The 17,739-nt window shown below is 56.6% G+C and overlaps 1 protein-coding gene across 1 annotated transcript in view; it reads left to right on the top strand.

Moving 5' to 3' along the window:
* Positions 1–16,936, top strand: part of LOC137848841 (myosin-6) — a gene marked incomplete at both ends in the record, with an annotated part of 48,522 nt that extends 31,586 nt beyond the window's left edge. The window contains 11 exons of the mRNA XM_068668341.1: positions 1,720–1,846; positions 1,925–2,053; positions 2,141–2,383; positions 5,935–6,111; positions 6,222–6,367; positions 6,464–6,554; positions 8,472–8,861; positions 8,961–9,087; positions 9,173–9,291; positions 16,483–16,679; positions 16,753–16,936. Of these exons, the coding sequence (XP_068524442.1) occupies positions 1,720–1,846; positions 1,925–2,053; positions 2,141–2,383; positions 5,935–6,111; positions 6,222–6,367; positions 6,464–6,554; positions 8,472–8,861; positions 8,961–9,087; positions 9,173–9,291; positions 16,483–16,679; positions 16,753–16,936 (1,930 nt within the window). The remainder of the gene's footprint in view (positions 1–1,719; positions 1,847–1,924; positions 2,054–2,140; positions 2,384–5,934; positions 6,112–6,221; positions 6,368–6,463; positions 6,555–8,471; positions 8,862–8,960; positions 9,088–9,172; positions 9,292–16,482; positions 16,680–16,752) is intronic.
* Positions 16,937–17,739: the final 803 nt, after the last annotated feature.

Below are 17,739 nucleotides of genomic sequence, written 5' to 3'. Positions count from 1 at the left end.
TGGTGGTCCCATTATGGTGGTGGTGGTGGCCCCGTGGTGGTGGTGGTGGTGACCCCGTGGTGGTGGTGGTGGTGGTGACCCCATTATGGTGGTGGTGGTGGCCCCATGATGGTGGTGGCCTCATGGTGGTTCCTTGGTGGTGGCCCGGTGGTGGTGGTGACCTCATGGTGGTGGTGGTGACCCCATGGTGGTGGTGGTGTTTCCATGGTGGTGGTGACCCCATGGTAGTGGTGGGGACCTCATGGTGGTGGTGGTGGCCCCATGGTGGTGGTGACCCCATGATGGTGGTGGTGGTGGTCCCATTATGGTGGTGGTGGTGGTGGTGGTGGTGGTGGTGACCCCATGGTGGTTCTGGTGACCCCATTATGGTGGTGGTGACCCCATGGGGGTGATGGTGGCCCCATGGTGGTTCCTTGGTGGTGGTGATGGTGGTGGCCCCATGGTGGTGGTGGCCCCATGGTGGTGGTGGTGACCCCATGATGGTTCTGCTGACCCCATGGTGGTTCTGGTGGCCCCATGGTGGTTCTGGTGACCCCATGATGGTGATGGTGACCCCATGGTGGTGGTGGTGACCCCATGCTGGTTCTGGTGACCCCATGGTGGTTCTGCTGACCCCATGGTGGTTTTGGTGGCCCCATGGTGGTTCTGGTGACCCCATGATGGTGATGGTGACCCCATGATGGTGATGGTGACCCCATGGTGGTGGTGGTGACCCCATGGTGATGGTGGTGACCCCATGGTGGTGGTGGTGACCCCATGGTGATGGTGGTGACCCCATGGTGATGGTGACCCCATGGTGGTTCTGGTGGCCCCATGGTGATGGTGACCCCATGGTGATGGTGACCCCATGGTGGTGGTGACCCCACGGTGGTTCTGGTGACCCCATTATGGTGGTGGTGACCCCATGGTGATGGTGACCCCATGGTGGTGGTAACCCCATGATGGTGGTGGTGACCCCATGGTGGTTCTGGTGACCCCATGATGGTTCTGGTGGTCCCATGATGGTGGTGGTGACCCCATGGTGATGGTGGTGGCCCCGTGGTGATGGTGGTGACCCCATGGTGGTGGTGACCCCATTATGGTGGTGATGGTGACCCCATGATGGTGATGACCCCATGGTGATGGTGGTGACCCCATGATGGTGGTAGTGGTGACCCCATGGTGGTGATGGTGACCCCATGGTGGTTCTGCTGACCCCATGATGGTGGTGGTGACCCCATGGTGGTGGTGACTCCATGATGGTGATGGTGGTGACCCCATAGTGGTGGTGGTGACCCCATGATGGTGGTGGTGACCTCATGGTGATGGTGGTGACCCCATTATGGTCGTGGTGACCCCATGATGGTGATGGTGACCCCATGGTGGTGACCCCATGATGGTGATGGTGGCCCCATGGTGATGGTGGTGACCCCATGGTGATGGTGGTGGCCCCATGGTGGTGGTGGTGGTGACCCCATGGTGGTTCTGGTGACCCCATGGTGGTTCTGCTGACCCCATGGTGGTAGTGGTGACCCCATGATGGTGGTGGTGACCCCATGGTGGTTCTGGTGACCCCATGGTGGTGGTGGTGACCCCATGCTGGTTCTGGTGACCCCATGATGGTTCTGCTGACCCCATGGTGATGGTGGTGACCCCATGGTTGTTCTGGTGACCCCATGGTGATGGTGGCCCCATTATGGTGGTGGTGGTGACCCCATGGTGGTGACCTCCTCCCCCCAGCGACGCGCTGCTGGTGATCCAGTGGAACGTGCGGGCCTTCATGGGGGTGAAGAACTGGCCCTGGATGAAGCTCTACTTCAAGATCAAACCCCTGCTGAAGAGCGCCGAGACCGAGAAGGAGATGCAGGTGGGCCACCGCGACCAGGGGACGGGTGGGGACATCCAGGAGAAGGTGGACAATTTTTTGGTGACCCCCCCCACCCAGAGCATGAAGGAGGAGTTCGGGCGCCTGAAGGAGGCGCTGGAGAAGTCGGAGGCGCGGCGCAAGGAGCTGGAGGAGAAGATGGTCTCCATGCTGCAGGAGAAGAACGACCTCCAGCTCCAAGTGCAGGCCGTGCGTGGTGGTGGCGTCCTCCCCCCCCAAAAAAAAACCCCAAAAACGTGTTTTTTGTGTCCCCAATTTGTCGTCCCCTCCCCGCAGGAGCAGGACAACCTGGCGGACGCCGAGGAGCGCTGCGACCAGTTGATCAAGACCAAGATCCAGCTGGAGGCCAAGGTGAAGGAGATGACCGAGCGGCTGGAGGAGGAGGAGGAGATGAACGCCGAGCTGACGGCCAAGAAGAGGAAGCTGGAGGACGAGGGCGCCGAGCTCAAGAAGGACATCGACGACCTGGAGCTGGCCCTGGCCAAGGTGGAGAAGGAGAAGCACGCCACGGAGAACAAGGTGGGGACGGGGAAGGTCCAAGAGGGGGGGATTTGGAGGACCTGGAGTCCACGGGAGGGGGGGGTGAGGAGATCTGAAGGGGTTGGGTGGAGGTGACCCAAGGGTGTTGGGTGGAGATGACCCAAAATTGGTTGGGGTGGGTTGAGATGACCCAAAATTGGTTGGGTTGAGGTGACCAAAGGGTGGTTGGGTTGGGTGGAGATGACCCAAGGGTGGGTTGAGATGACCCCAAATTGGTTGGGTTGGGTGGAGGTGACCCAAGGTTGGGTTGAGATGATCCAAGGGTGGTTGGGTTGGGTGGAGATGACCCAAAATTGGTTGGGTTGGGTTGAGATGACCCCAAATTGGTTGGGTTGGGTTGAGAAGACCCAAAATTGGTTGGGTTGGGTTGAGAAGACCCAAGGTTGGGTTGAGATGACCCAGGGGTGGTTGGGTTGGGTTGAGATGACCCCAAAATTGGTTGGGTTGGGTTGAGATGACCCAAGATGGTTGGGTTGAGGTGACCAAAGGGTGGTTGGGTTGGGTGGAGATGACCCAAGGGTGGGTTGAGATGACCCAAGGGTGGTTGGGTTGGGTTGAGAAGACCCAAAATTGGTTGGGTTGGGTTGAGATGACCCCAAATTGGTTGGGTTGAGGTGACCAAAGGGTGGTTGGGTTGGGTGGAGATGACCCAAGGGTGGGTTGAGATGACCCAAGGGTGGTTGGGTTGGGTTGAGAAGACCCAAAATTGGTTGGGTTGGGTGGAGGTGACCCCAAATTGGTTGGGTTAGGTTGAGATGACCCAAGGTGGTTGGGTTGGGTTGAGATGACCCAAGATGGTTGGGTTGAGATGACCCAAGATTGGGTTTTGATGATCCACGGGTGGTTGGGTTGGGTGGAGATGACCCCAAAATCGGTTGGGTTGGGTGGAGATGACACAAGGGTGGGTGAGATGACCCAAAATTTATTGGGTTGGGTGGAGATGACCCAAAATTGGTTGGGTTGGGTTGAGATGACCCAAGATTGGGTTTTGATGACCCAAGGGTGGTTGGGTTGGGTTGAGATGCCCCAAAATTGGTTGGGTTGGGTGGAGGTGACCCAAGGTTGGGTTGAGATGACCCTGAATTGGTTGGGTTGGGTTGAGATGACCCCAAATTGGTTGGGTTGGGTGGAGATGACCCAAAATTGGTTGGGTTGGGTGGAGATGACCCCAAATTGGTTGGGTTGAGGTGACCCAAGGTTGGTTGAGTTGGGTGGAAATGCCCCAAATTGGTTGGGTTGGGTTGAGATGACCCAAGGTTGGGTTTTGATGACCCAAGGGTGGTTGGGTTGGGTGGAAATGTCCCAAAATTGGTTGGTGTGGGTGGAGGTGACCCAAGGTTGGGTGGAGATGACCCAAGATTGGGTTCTTATGACCCAAGGGTGGTTGGGTTGGGTGGAGATGCCCCAAAATTGGTTGGGTTGGGTGGAGATGACCCAAGATTGGGTTTTGATGACCCAAGGGTGTTTGGGTTGGGTTGAGATGCCCCAAAATTGGTTGGGTTGGGTGAAGATGACCCCAAATTGGTTGGGTTGGGTTGAGATGACCCAAAATTGGTTGGGTTGAGGTGACCCAAGGATGGTTGGGTTGGGTGGAGATGACCCCAAATTGGTTGGGTTGGGTTGAAATGACCCAAGATTGGGTTTTGATGACGCAAGGGTGGTTGGGTTGGGTGGAGGTGACCCCAAATTGGTTGGGTTGGGTTGAGAAGACCCAAGGGTGGGTTGAGATGACCCAAGGGTGGTTGGGTTGGGTGGAGATGACCCCAAAATTGGTTGGGTTGGGTGGAGGTGACCCAAGGTTGGGTGGAGATGACACAAGATTGGGTTCTGACGACCCAAGGGTGGTTGGGTTGGGTGGAGATGACCCCAAAATTGGTTGGGTTGGGTGGAGATGACCCAAGATTGGGTTTTGATGACGCAAGGGTGGTTGGGTTGGGTGGAGATGCCCCAAAATTGGTTGGGTTGGGTGGAGGTGACCCCAAATTGGTTGGGTTGGTTGGAGGTGACCCAAGATTGGGTTTTGATGACCCAAAAGTAGTTGGGTTGGGTTGAGATACCCCAAAATTGGTTGGGTTGGGTGGAGGTGACCCAAGGTTGGCTGGAGATGACCCAAGGGTGGTTGGGTTGGGTGAAGATGACCCAAAATTGGTTGGGTTGGGTTGAGATGACCCAAAATTGGTTGGGGTGGGTTGAGATGCCCCAAAATTGGTTGGGTTGGGTTGAGGTGACCCAAAATTGGTTGGGTTGAGATGACCCCAAATTGGTTGGGTTGGGTTGAGATGCCCCAAAATTGGTTGGGTTGGGTTGAGATGACCCAAGATGGTTGGGTTGAGGTGACCAAAGGGTGGTTGGGTTGGGTGAAGATGACCCCAAATTGGTTGGGTTGGGTGGAGATGACCCCAAATTGGTTGGGGTGGGTTGAGATGACCCAAGGGTGGGTTGAGATGACCCAAGGGTGGTTGGGTTGGGTGGAGATGACCCCAAATTGGTTGGGTTGGGTTGAGTTGACCCAAAATTGGTTGGGTTGAGGTGACCCAAGGGTGGTTGGGTTGGGTTGAGATGCCCCAAAATTGGTTGGGTTGGGTGGAGGTGACCCAAGATTGGGTTTTGATGACCCAAGGGTGGTTGGGTTGGGTTGAGATGACCCCAAATTGGTTGGGTTGGGTTGAGATGACCCCAAATTGGTTGGGTTGAGGTGACCCAAAATTGGTTGGGTTGGGTTGAGGTGACCCAAAATTGGTTGGGTTGAGGTGACCCAAAATTGGTTGGGTTGAGGTGACCCAAAATTGGTTGGGTTGGGTGGAGATGACCCCAAATTGGTTGGATTGGGTGGAGATGACCCAAAATTGGTTGGGTTGGGTGGAGATGACCCAAGGGTGGTTGAGAAGACCCAAAATTGGTTGGGTTGGGTGGAGATGACCCCAAAATTGGTTGGGTTGGGTTGAGATGACCCAAGATTGGGTTTTGATGACCCAAGGGTGGTTGGGTTGGGTGGAGATGACCCCAAATTGGTTGGGTTGGGTTGAGATGACCCAAAATTGGCTGGGTTGGGTGGAGATGACCCAAAATTGGTTGGGTTGGGTGGAGATGACCCAAGGTTGGGTGGAGATGAGCCAAGATTGGGTTTTGATGACCCAAGGGTGGTTGGGTTGGGTGGAGATGCCCCAAAATTGGTTGGGTTGGGTTGAGAAGACCCAAAATTGGTTGGGTTGGGTTGAGAAGACCCAAAATTGGTTGGGTTGGGTTGAGAAGACCCAAGGTGGTTGGGTTGGGTGGAGATGACCCAAGGGTGGGTTGAGGAGACCCAAGGGTGGTTGGGTGGAGGTGACCCAAGGTTGGGTTTTGATGATCCAAGGGTGGTTGGGTTGGGTGGAGATGACCCAAGGTTGGGTTGAGATGACCCAAGATTGGGTTCTGATGACCCAAGGGTGGTTGGGTTGGGTTGAGATGCCCCAAAATTGGTTGGGTTAGGTGGAGGTGACCCAAGGTTGGCTGGAGATGCCCCAAGGGTGCTGTTCCTTCCCCCGCAGGTCAAGAACCTGACCGAGGAGATGGCCGGGCTGGACGAGATCATCGCCAAGCTGACCAAGGAGAAGAAGGCCCTGCAGGAGTCTCATCAGCAAGCCCTGGATGACCTCCAGGCGGAGGAGGACAAGGTCAACACCTTGGCCAAGGCCAAGGTCAAGCTGGAACAGCAAGCGGACGACGTGAGTTGTGGATTTCCACCACCTGGGGGCAGAAGGTCCTGGGAGAAGGTCCCCCTGGTCTGGGGTGGACCTTTGGGGGGGCTGATGGGAGGTCCCCACCCCGCCGGCAGCTGGAGAGCTCGCTGGAGCAGGAGAAGAAGATCCGCATGGACCTGGAGCGGGCCAAGAGGAAGCTGGAGGGCGACCTGAAGCTGGCGCAGGAGAGCATCATGGACCTGGAGAACGACAAGCAGCAGCTGGACGAGAAGCTGAAAAAGTCGGGCCCCAGCCCCCTCCCCGCCCCCTCCTTGGTCCTTTTCCCATGATCCCTTTCTCCTGGGGCCGTGACGGGGTGGCGCGTGTCCTCCTGCAGGAAGGACTTTGAGCTCCACGCGCTCAACGCCAAGATCGAGGACGAGCAAGCGGTGGCCGGGCAGCTCCAGAAGAAGCTGAAGGAGCTCCAGGTCAGGGGGAGAGTGGGGAGGGGCTGGAGGCGAAGAACCTCCAATGGTTGGGTTGGGATGAGTTGGGTTGGGTTGAAGGGTCTCCAGATGGTTGGGTTGGGTTGGGTTGGGTTGGGTTGGGTTGGGTTGAGTTGGGTTGAGTTGAGTTGGGTTGAAGGATCTCCAGATGGTTGGTTTGGGTTGAGTTGGGTTTAGTTGAGTTGAGTTGTGTTGAAGATTCTCCATCTGGTTGGGTTGGGTTGGATTGGGTTGAAGGGTCTCCAGATGGTTGGGTTGGGTTGGGTTGAGTTGGGTTGAGATGAGTTGTGTTGAAGGGTCTCCATTGGTTGGATTGGGTTGAGTTGGGTTGAAGATTCTCCATGTGGTTGGGTTGGGTTCAGCTGGGTTATGTTGAGTTGGGTTGGGTTGAAGGGTCTCCAGATGGTTGGGTTGACCTGGATTGGGTTGAAGGTTCTCCATGTGGTTGGGTTGGGTTGAGTTGGGTTGAGTTGGGTTGGGTTGGGTTGGGTTGAAGGGTCTCCAGATGGTTGAGTTGGGTTGAGTTGAGTTGAGTTGGGTTGGGTTGAAGGGTCTCCAGATGGTTGGGTTGGGTTGGGTTAAGTTGGGTTGGGATGAGTTGGGTTGGGTTGAAGGGTCTCCAGATGGTTGGGTTGAGTTGGGTTGAAGATTCTCCATGTGGTTGGGTTGGGTTGAAGTGTCTCCAAGTGGTTGAGTTGGGTTCAGCTCGGTTAGGTTGAGTTGGGTTGGGTTGAAGGGTCTCCAGCTGGTTGGGTTGGGTTGGGATGAGTTGGGTTGGGTTGAAGGGTCTCCAGATGGTTGGGTTGAGTTGAGTTGGGTTGAGTTGAGTTGGGTTGAGTTGGGTTGAAGGGTCTCCAGATGGTTGAGTTGGGTTGAGTTGGGTTGAGTTGAGTTGGGTTGAAGATTCTCCATCTGGTTGGGTTGGGTTGAAGAGTCTCCAAATGGTTGAGTTGACTTGGGTTGAGATGGGTTGGGTTGAAGAGTCTCCAGATGGTTGGGTTGGGTTGAGTTGGGTTGAGTTGTGTTGAAGATTCTCCATCTGGTTGAGTTGGGTTGAGTTGGGTTGGGTTGGGTTGGGTTGAAGGGTCTCCAGATGGTTGGGTTGGGTTGGGTTGAGTTGGGTTGGGTTGGGTTGGGTTGAAGGGTCTCTAGATGGTTGGGTTGGGTTGAGTTGGGTTGAGTTGGGTTGAGTTGAGTTGGGTTGGGTTGAAGAGTCTCCATCTGGTTGGGTTGGGTTGGGTTGGAGAGTCTCCATTGGTTGGGTTGAAGGTTCTCCAGATGATTGAGTTGGGTTGGGTTGGGTTGAAGGGTCTCCAGATGATTGGGTTGAGTTGGGTTGGGTTGGGTTGGTTTGAAGGGTCTCCAGATGGTTGGGTTGGGTTGAGTTGGGTTGGGTTGAGTTGGGTTGAGTTGACTTGGGTTGGGTTGGGTTGGGTTGGGTTGGGTTGAAGGTTCTCCATTGGTTGGGTTGGGTTGGGTTGAGTTGAGTTGGGTTGGGTTGAGTTGGGTTGGGATGAATTGGGTTGGGTTGAAGGTTCTCCATTGGTTGGGTTGGGTTGAAGGGTCTCCAGATGGTTGAGTTGGGTTCACCTGGGTTAGGTTGAGTTGGGTTGGGTTGAAGGTTCTCCAGATGGTTGGGTTGAGTTGAGTTGGGTTGGGATGAGTTGAGTTGGGTTGAACATTCTCCATGTGGTTGGGTTGGGTTGAAGGGTCTCCAGATGGTTGGGTTGACCTGGATTGGGTTGAAGGTTCTCCATGTGGTTGGGTTGGGTTGAGTTGGGTTGGGTTGTGTTGAAGGGTCTCCAGATGGTTGAGTTGGGTTGGGTTGGGTTGAGTTGGGTCGGGTCAGGTCACCTTGGGAGCACCCCTCTCACGTCCCCCCCGTTCCCTGCCACCCAGGCCCGCCTGGAGGAGCTGGAGGAGGAGCTGGAGGTGGAGCGGACGGCCCGGGCCAAGGCGGAGAAGCTGCGGGCGGAGCTGGGCCGGGAGCTGGAGGAGCTGAGCGAGCGGCTGGAGGAGGCCGGTGGGGCCACCACGGCCCAGGTGGAGCTGAACAAGAAGCGCGAGGCCGAGTTCCAGAAGCTTCGGCGGGACCTGGAGGAGGCCACCCTGCAGCACGAGGCCACCGCCGCCGCCCTGCGCAAGAAGCACGCCGACGGCGCCGCCGAGCTGGCCGAGCAGGTGGACAACCTCCAGCGGGTCAAGCAGAAGCTGGAGAAGGAGAAGAGCGAGCTCCGCCTGGAGCTGGACGACGTGGCCTCCAACCTGGAGCAGCTCCTCAAGGCCAAGGTGTGGTGGTTGGGCGTGGACGGACGGAGGTGGGAGGAAGAGGAGCGAGCCTTCCTCGGCTCCTCTTCCACCTCCTGGTGTCTTCTCCTGTCCTCCTAGGCCACCCTGGAGAAGACCTGCCGCTCCCTGGAGGACCAGCTGAGCGAGCAGCGCAGCAAGGCGGAGGAGACGCAGCGCGCGGTCACCGAGCTCGGCGCCCAGCGGGCCCGGCTCCAGACGGAGAACGGTGAGGGCCACCTTCTCCTCCACCCCACCACCGAGGACCACGCGAGGTCCCACCGGTCGTGATGTCTCCTCTGTCCGCCCCGTAGGAGAGCTCTCCAGGCAGCTGGAGGAGAAGGAGGTCTTCATCACGCAGCTGACGCGGGGGAAGCTGAGCTACAGCCAGCAGCTGGAGGACCTCAAGAGGCAGCTGGAGGAGGAGGCCAAGGTGAGGCTTGGTGGGGGAGGTTGGGGTGGGGTGGGAGGTTGGGTTGGTCTTCAAGAGGTTGGGTTGGTCCTCAAGAAGTTGGGGTGGTCCTCAAAAGGTTGGGTTGGTCTTCAAGGGGTTGGTGTTCAAGGGGTTGGGTTGGTCTTCAAGGGGTTGGGTTGGTCCTCAAGAGGTTGGGTTGGTCCTCAAAAGGTTGGGTTGGTCTTCAAGGGTTTGGGTTGGTCTTCAAGGGGTTGGGTTGGTCCTCAAGGAGTTGGGTTGGTCTTCAAGGGGTTGGGTTGGTCTTCAAGGGGTTGGGTTGGTCTTCAAGAGGTTGGGTTGGTCCTCAAGGGGTTGGGTTGGTCTTCAAGGGTTTGGGTTGGTCTTCAAGAGGTTGGGTGAGGTTGGGTTGGTCCTCAAGGGGTTGGGTTGGTCCTCAAGGGGTTGGGTTGGGAGGTTGGGTTGGTCTTCAAGAGGTTGGGTTGGTCTTCAAGGGGTTGGGTTGGTCTTCGAGGGGTTGGGTTGGTCTTCAAGAGGTTGGGTTGGTCTTCAAAGGGTTGGGTTGGTCTTCAAGGGGTTGGGTTGGTCTTCAAGAGGTTGGGTTGGTCTTCAAGGGGTTGGGTTGGTCTTCAAAGGGTTGGGTTGGTCTTCAAGGGGTTGGGTTGGTCTTCAAGAGGTTGGGTTGGTCTTCAAGGGGTTGGGTTGGTCTTTGAGGGGTTGGGTTGGTCCTCCAGGGGATGGGTTGGTCTTCAAGGGGTTGGGTTGGTCTTCAAGGGGTTGGGTTGGTCTTTGAGGGGTTGGGTTGGTCTTCAAGGGGTTGGGTTGGTCTTCAAGGGGTTGGGTTGGTCTTCAAGGGGTTGGGTTGGTCTACAAGGGGTTGGGTTGGTCCTCAAGAGGTTGGGTTGGTCTTCGAGGGGTTGGTGTCCAAGGGGTTGGGTTGGTCTTCAAGGGGTTGGGTTGGTCTACAAGGGGTTGGGTTGGTCTTCAAGAGGTTGGGTTGGTGTTCAAGGTGTTGGGTTGGTCTTCAAGAGGTTGGGTTGGTCTTCAAGAGGTTGGGTTGGTCCTCAAGAGGTTGGGTTGGTCTTTGAGGGGTTGGGTTGGTCCTCCAGGGGATGGGTTGGTCTTCAAGGGGTTGGGTTGGTCTTCAAGGGGTTGGGTTGGTCTTTGAGGGGTTGGGTTGGTCTTCAAGGGGTTGGGTTGGTCTTCAAGGGGTTGGGTTGGTCTTCAAGGGGTTGGGTTGGTCTACAAGGGGTTGGGTTGGTCCTCAAGAGGTTGGGTTGGTCTTCGAGGGGTTGGTGTCCAAGGGGTTGGGTTGGTCTTCAAGGGGTTGGGTTGGTCTACAAGGGGTTGGGTTGGTCTTCAAGAGGTTGGGTTGGTGTGCAAGGTGTTGGGTTGGTCTTCAAGGGGTTGGGTTGGTCTTCAAGAGGTTGGGTTGGTCCTCAAGAGGTTGGGTTGGTCTTTGAGGGGTTGGGTTGGTCCTCCAGGGGATGGGTTGGTCTTCAAGGGGTTGGGTTGGTCTTCAAGGGGTTGGGTTGGTCTTTGAGGGGTTGGGTTGGTCCTCAAGAGGTTGGGTTGGTCTTCAAGAGGTTGGGTTGGTCCTCAAGAGGTTGGGTTGGTCTTCAAGGGGTTGGGTTGGTCTTCAAGGGGTTGGGTTGGTCCTCAAAAGGTTGGGTTGGTCTTCAAGGGTTTGGTCCTCAAGGGGTTGGGTTGGTCTTCAAGGGGTTGGGTTGGTCTTCAAGGGGTTGGGTTGGTCTTCAAGAGGTTGGTCTTCAAGGGGTTGGGTTGGTCCTCAAGGGGTTGGGTTGGTCCTCAAGGGGTTGGGTTGGTCTTCAAGGGGTTGGGTTGGTCTTCAAGGGGTTGGGTTGGTCTTCAAGGGGTTGGTGTTCAAGAGGTTGGGTTGGTCTTCAAGGGGTTGGGTTGGTCTTCAAGGGGTTGGTGTTCAAGGGGTTGGGTTGGTCTTCAAGAGGTTGGGTTGGTCTTCAAGGGGTTGGTGTTCAAGGGGTTGGGTTGGTCTTCAAGGGGTTTGGTTGGTCTTCAAGGGGTTGGGTTGGTCTTCAAGGGGTTGGGTTGGTCTTCAAGGGGTTGGGTTGGTCTTTGAGGGGTTGGGTTGGTCCTCAAGGAGTTGGGTTGGTCCTCAAGGGGTTGGGTTGGTCTTCAAGAGGTTGGGTTGGTCTTTGAGGGGTTGGGTTGGTCCTCAAGAGGTTGGGTTGGTCCTCAAGGGGTTGGGTTGGTCTTCAAGGGGTTGGGTTGGTCCTCAAGAGGTTGGGCTGGTCTTCAAGGGGTTGGTCTTCAAGGGTTTGGGTTGGTCCTCAAGGGGTTGGGTTGGTCCTCCAGGGGTTGGGTTGGTCTTCAAGGGGTTGGGTTGGTCCTCAAAAGGTTGGGTTGGTCTGGAAGAGGTTGGGTTGGTCTTCAAGAGGTTGGGTTGGTCTTTGAGGGGTTGGGTTGGTCCTCCAGGGGATGGGTTGGTCTTCAAGAAGTTGGGTTGGTCTTCAAGGGGTTGGGTTGGTCTTCAAGGGGTTGGGTTGGTCTTCAAGAGGTTGGGTTGGTCTTCAAGAGGTTGGGTTGGTCTTCAAGGGGTTGGGTTGGTCCTCAAAAGGTTGGGTTGGTCTTCAAGGGGTTGGTCCTCAAGGGGTTGGGTTGGTCCTCAAGGGTTTGGGTTGGGCTTCAAGGGTTTGGGTTGGGCTTCAAGGGGTTGGGTTGGTCTTCAAGGGGTTGGGTTGGACTTCAAGGGGTTGGGTTGGTCTTTGAGGGGTTGGGTTGGTCCTCAAGGGGTTGGGTTGGTCCTCAAGAGGTTGGGTTGGTCTTCAAGGGGTTGGTCTTCAAGGGGTTGGGTTGGTGTTCAAGGGGTTGGGTTGGTCTTCAAGAGGTTGGGTTGATCTTCAAGGGGTTGGGTTGGTCCTCAAGAGGTTGGGTTGGTCCTCAAGGGGTTGGGTTGTTCCTCAAGGGGTTGGGTTGGTCTTCAAGGGGTTGGGTTGGTCTTCAAGGGGTTGGGTTGGTCCTCAAAAGGTTGGGTTGGTCTTCAAGGGGTTGGGTTGGTCTTCAAGGGGTTGGGTTGGTCTTCAAGAGGTTGGGTTGGTCCTCAAGGGGTTGGGTTGGTCCTCAAGAGGTTGGGTTGGTCTTCAAGGGGTTGGGTTGGTCTTCAAGAGGTTGGGTTGGTCTTCAAGAGGTTGGGTTGGTCTTCAAGAGGTTGGGTTGGTCCTCAAGGGGTTGGGTTGGTCCTCAAGAGGTTGGGTTGGTCTTCAAGAGGTTGGGTTGGTCCTCAAGGGGTTGGGTTGGTCTTCAAGGGGTTGGTGTTCAAGGGGTTGGGTTGGTCCTCAAGAGGTTGGGTTGATCCTCAAGAGGTTGGGTTGGTCTTCAAGGAGTTGGGTTGGTCTTTGAGGGGTTGGGTTGGTCTTCGAGGGGTTGGGTTGGTCCTCAAGAGGTTGGGTTGATTGGTGGGTCTCCACGAGGTCATGTTGGCTCGGGTTGGTCTCCAGAAGGTTGGGTTGACTTGGTTGGTCTCCAAAAGTTTGGGTGGGTTGTTCTAGAACGGGTTGGGTCCACCTAGAGGAGGTCGGGACCATCTGGAGAAGGTTGGAACCATCTAGAGAAGGTTGGGTTGGTTGACCTAGAACCGGTCGGGTCCATCTGGAGGAGGTTGGGTCCATCTAGAGAAGGTTGGGTTGGTGGACCTAGAACCAGTTGGGTCCACCTGGAGGAGGTCGGGACCATCTAGAGAAGGTTGGGTTGGTGGACCTAGAACCAGTTGGATCCATCTGGAGGAGGTTGGGTCCATCTGGAGGAGGTCGAGACCATCTAGAGAAGGTTGGGTTGGTTGACCTAGAATGGGTTGGATCCATCTGGAGGAGGTTGGGTCCATCTGGAGGAGGTCAGGACCATCTAGAGAAGGTTGGGTTGGTTGACCTAGAACCAGTTGGGTCCACCTGGAGGAGGTCAGGACCATCTAGAGAAGGTTGGGTTGGATGGTTGGAACCGGTTGGGTCCATCTGGAGGAGGTCGGGTCCATCTAGAGGAGGTTGGGTTGGTTGACCTAGAACCAGTTGGGTCCATCTGGAGGAGGTTGGGTTGGTTAATCTAGAACGGGTTGGGTCCACCTAGAGGAGGTCGGGTCCATCTGGAGGAGGTCGCAACCATCTAGAGAAGGTTGGGTTGGTGGACCTAGAACGGATTGGGTCCATCTGCAGGAGGTTGAGTCCATCTGGAGGAGGTCAGGACCATCTAGAGAAGGTTGGGTTGGTTGATCTAGAACCAGTTAGGTCCATATGGAGCAGGTTGGGTTGGTTGACCTAGAACCAGTTGGGTCCATCTAGAGGAGGTTGGGTCCACCTAGAGAAGGTTGGGTTGGTTGACCTAGAACCAGTTGGGTCCATCTGGAGGAGGTCAAGACCATCTAGAGAAGGTTGGGTTGGAGGACCTAGAACCAGTTGGGTCCATCTGGAGGAGGTCGGGTCCACCTAGAGGAGGTCGGGTCCATCTGGAGGAGGTCAGGACCATCTAGAGAAGGTTGGGTTGGTTGACCTAGAACCGGTTGGGTCCACCTAGAGGAGGTTGGGTCCATCTGGAGGAGGTTGGGTCCATCTAGAGGAGGTCGGGACCATCTAGAGAAGGTTGGGTTGGTTGACCTAGAACTGGTTGGGTCCATCTGGAGGAGGTCGAGACCATCTGGAGGAGGTCGAGACCATCTGGAGAAGGTTGGGTTGGTTGACCTAGAACCGGTTGGGTCCACTTAGACGAGGTTGGGTCCATCTAGAGGAGGTCAAGACCATCTAGAGAAGGTTGGGTTGGTTGATCTAGAACTGGTTGGGTCCACCTAGAGGAGATTGAGTTCATCTAGAGGAGGTCGGGTCCATCTGGAGGAGGTCAGGACCATCTAGAGAAGTTTGGGTTGGTGGACCTAGAACCATTTGGGTCCATCTAGGGGAGGTCGGGTCCATCTAGAGATGGTTGGGTTGGTTGACCTAGAACCAGTTGGGTCCATCTGGAGGAGGTCGGGACCATCTAGAGAAGGTTGGGTTGGTTGATCTAGAACGGCTGGGTCCACCTGGCGGAGGTCGGGTCCATCTAAAGGAGGTTGGGACCATCTAGAGATGGTTGGGTTGGTGGACCTAGAACCAGTTGGGTCCATCTGGAGGAGGTCGGGACCATCTAGAGAAGGTTGGGTTGGTGGACCTAGAACAGTTGGGTCCATCTAGAGGAGGTCAGGACCATCTAGAGAAGGTTGGGTTGGTTGACCTAGAACCAGTCGGGTCCACCTGGAGGAGGTTGGGACCATCTAGAGAAGGTTGGGTTGGTTGACCGAGAACGGTTGGGTCCACCTAGAGGAGGTCGGGACCATCTAGAGAAGGTTGGGTTGGTGGACCTAGAACCGGTCGGGTCCATCTGGAGGAGGTCGCGTCCATCTAGAGGAGGTTGGGTCCACCTGGAGGAGGTCGAGACCATCTGGAGAAGGTTGGGTTGGTTGACCTAGAACGGATTGGGTCCACCTAGAGGAGGTCAGGACCATCTAGAGAAGGTTGGGTTGGTTGATCTAGAACCAGTTGGGTCCATATGGAGCAGGTTGGGTTGGTTGACCTAGAACCAGTTGGGTCCATCTGGAGGAGGTCGGGACCATCTAGAGAAGGTTGGGTTGGTTGACCTAGAACCAGTTGGGTCCATCTGGAGGAGGTCGGGACCATCTAAAGAAGGTTGGGTTGGTTGACCTAGAACCAGTTGGGTCCATCTAGAGGAGGTTGAGTCCATCTAGAGGAGGTCGGGACCATCTAGAGAAGGTTGGGTTGGTTGACCTAGAACGGATTGGGTCCACCTAGAGGAGGTCAGGACCATCTAGAGAAGGTTGGGTTGGTGGACCTAGAACCGGTTGCATCCATCTAGAGGAGGTCGGGTCCATCTAGAGAAGGTTGGGTTGGTTGATCTAGAACCGGTTGGGTCCACCTAGAGGAGATTGAGTGCATCTAGAGGAGGTCGAGACCATCTGGAGGAGGGTCGGGTCCATCTAGAGAAGGTTGGGTTGGTTGATCTAGAACCAGTTGCGTCCATCTAGAGGAGGTTGGGTCCATCTGGAGGAGGTCGGGTCCATCTAGAGAAGGTTGGGTTGGTTGACCTAGAACCAGTTGGGTCCATCTGGAGGAGGTCAGGACCATCTAGAGAAGGTTGGGTTGGAGGACCTAGAACCAGTTGGGGTCCATCTAGAGGAGGTCGGGTCCATCTAGAGGAGGTCGGGTCCATCTGGAGGAGGTCGGAACCATCTAGAGAAGGTTGGGTTGGTTGACCTAGAACCGGTTGGGTCCATCTGGAGGAGGTCGGGTCCATCTAGAGGAGATTGGGTCCATCTAGAGGAGGTCGGGTCCATCTGGAGGAGGTCGAGACCATCTGGAGGAGGTCGAGGACCATCTAGAGAAGGTTGGGTTGGTGGACCTAGAACCAGTTGGGTCCATCTGGAGGAGGTCAGGTCCATCTGGAGGAGGTTGGAACCATCTAGAGAAGGTTGGGTTGGTTGACCTAGAACCAGTTGGGTCCATATGGAGCAGGTTGGGTTGGTTGACCTAGAACTGGTCGGGTCCATCTGGAGGAGGTCGGGTCCATCTAGAGAAGGTTGGGTTGGTTGACCTAGAACCGGTCCGGGTCCATCTGGAGGAGGTCAGGACCATCTAGAAAAGGTTGGGTTGGTTGACCTAGAACCGGTCGGGTCCATCTAGAGGAGGTCAGGACCATCTAGAGAAGGTTGGGTTGGTGGACCTAGAACCGGTCGGGTCCATCTGGAGGAGGTCAGAACCATCTAGAGAAGGTTGGGTTGGATGGATTGAACCGGTTAGGTCCATCTGGAGGAGGTCGGGTCCACCTGGAGGAGGTTGGAACCATCTAGAGAAGGTTGGGTTGGTTGACCTAGAACCGGTTGGGGTCCATCTGGAGGAGGTTGGGTCCATCTGGAGGAGGTCGGGTCCATCTAGAGGAGGTCAGGACCATCTAGAGAAGGTTGGGTTGGTTGACCTAGAACCAGTTGGGTCCACCTGGAGGAGGTTGGAACCATCTTGAGAAGGTTGGGTTGGTGGACCTAGAAACCAGTTGTGTCCACCTAGAGGAGGTTGGGACCACCTTGAGGAGGTCGCATGGGGGTCTCTGGCCCTCCACCAGCCCCGCTCTCCCACCACCATGTTTGAGGACCTCCAGGAGGCCCCACGCGAGGTCCTTTGGGTCTTCTCCACCCCACCCCAGGCCAAGAACGCGCTGGCCCACGCCCTGCAGTCGGCGCGCCACGACTGCGACCTCCTGCGCGAGCAGTACGAGGAGGAGGCGGAGGCCAAGGCCGAGCTCCAACGGGGCCTCTCCAAGGCCAACTCCGAGGTTGCTCAGTGGAGGACCAAGTACGAGACGGACGCCATCCACCGCACCGAGGAGCTGGAGGAGGCCAAGTAAGTCCTCGCCCACCTCCGGGTGGGGGTCCAGGAGGTCCCCACCCCACCGCTGAGGAGGTCCTCGTGGTAGGAGGAAGCTGGCGCAGAGGTTGCAGGAGGCCGAGGAGGCGGTGGAGGCCGCCAACGCCAAGGGGGCCTCGCTGGAGAAGACCAAGCAGAGGTTGCAGAGCGAGATCGAGGACCTGACGGGGGACCTGGAGAAGGCCAACGCGGCGGCCGCGGGGTTGGACAAGAGGCAGAGGAACTTTGAGAAGGTGGGGAGGGGGTTTGGGGGGGTTGGGGGGGTGGGGGGGGTGGGGGGGGGAGGAGGAGGAGGAGGAGGAGGAGGAGGAGGAGGAGGAGGAGGAGGAGGAGGAGAAGGAGGAGGAGATGGAGGAGAAAGAGGAGGAGAAAGAGGAAGAGGAGGAGGAAGAAAGAGGAGGACATCTGGAGAAGAAGGAGGAAGACAAGGAGAGGGAGGATGAGGAGGAGGAGAAGGAGGAGGAAGAGGAGGAGGAAGAGGAGGAGAAAGAGGAAGAGGAAGAGGAGGAGGAAGAGGAGGAGGACGAGGAGGAAGAGGAGTAGTAGGAGGGGGAGGAGGAAGAAGGATAAGGAGGAGGAGGAAGGAGGTGGCCAGGAAGAGGACACCAGGAGTAGGAGGAGGAGGAGGAGGGGAAGGGGGAGGAGGACACCAGGAGTAGGAGGAGGAGGATATCAGGAGGAGGAAGAAGGAGTAGGAGGAGGAGGAGGAGGAAGAAGAAGAAGGAGGAGAAGGAGACCAGGAGGAAGGAGGAGGAGGAGGAGGAGGAGGAAGGAGGAGGAGGAAGGAGAAGGAGACCAGGAGTAGAAGGAGGAGGAGGGAGAGGAAGAGGAGGAGGAAGAGGAAAAGAAGGAGGAGGGAGGAGGAGGAGGAAGAGGAGAAGAGGAAAAGGAAAAGGAGGAGGAGGAGGAGGAGAAGGAGGAGAAAGAAGAGGAGGAGGAGGCGGAGGAGAAGAAGGAGGAGGAGGAGGAGGCCGGGAGTAGTAGAAGTAGGAAGAGGAGGAGGCCAGGAGGGGCTCGGAGGAAGAGGAGAAGGAGG

Source organism: Anas acuta, unplaced genomic scaffold (assembly GCF_963932015.1).
Source record: "Anas acuta unplaced genomic scaffold, bAnaAcu1.1 SCAFFOLD_308, whole genome shotgun sequence".
Taxonomy (NCBI): domain Eukaryota; kingdom Metazoa; phylum Chordata; class Aves; order Anseriformes; family Anatidae; genus Anas; species Anas acuta.
This window is presented reverse-complemented; position numbering and strand designations above follow the sequence as displayed.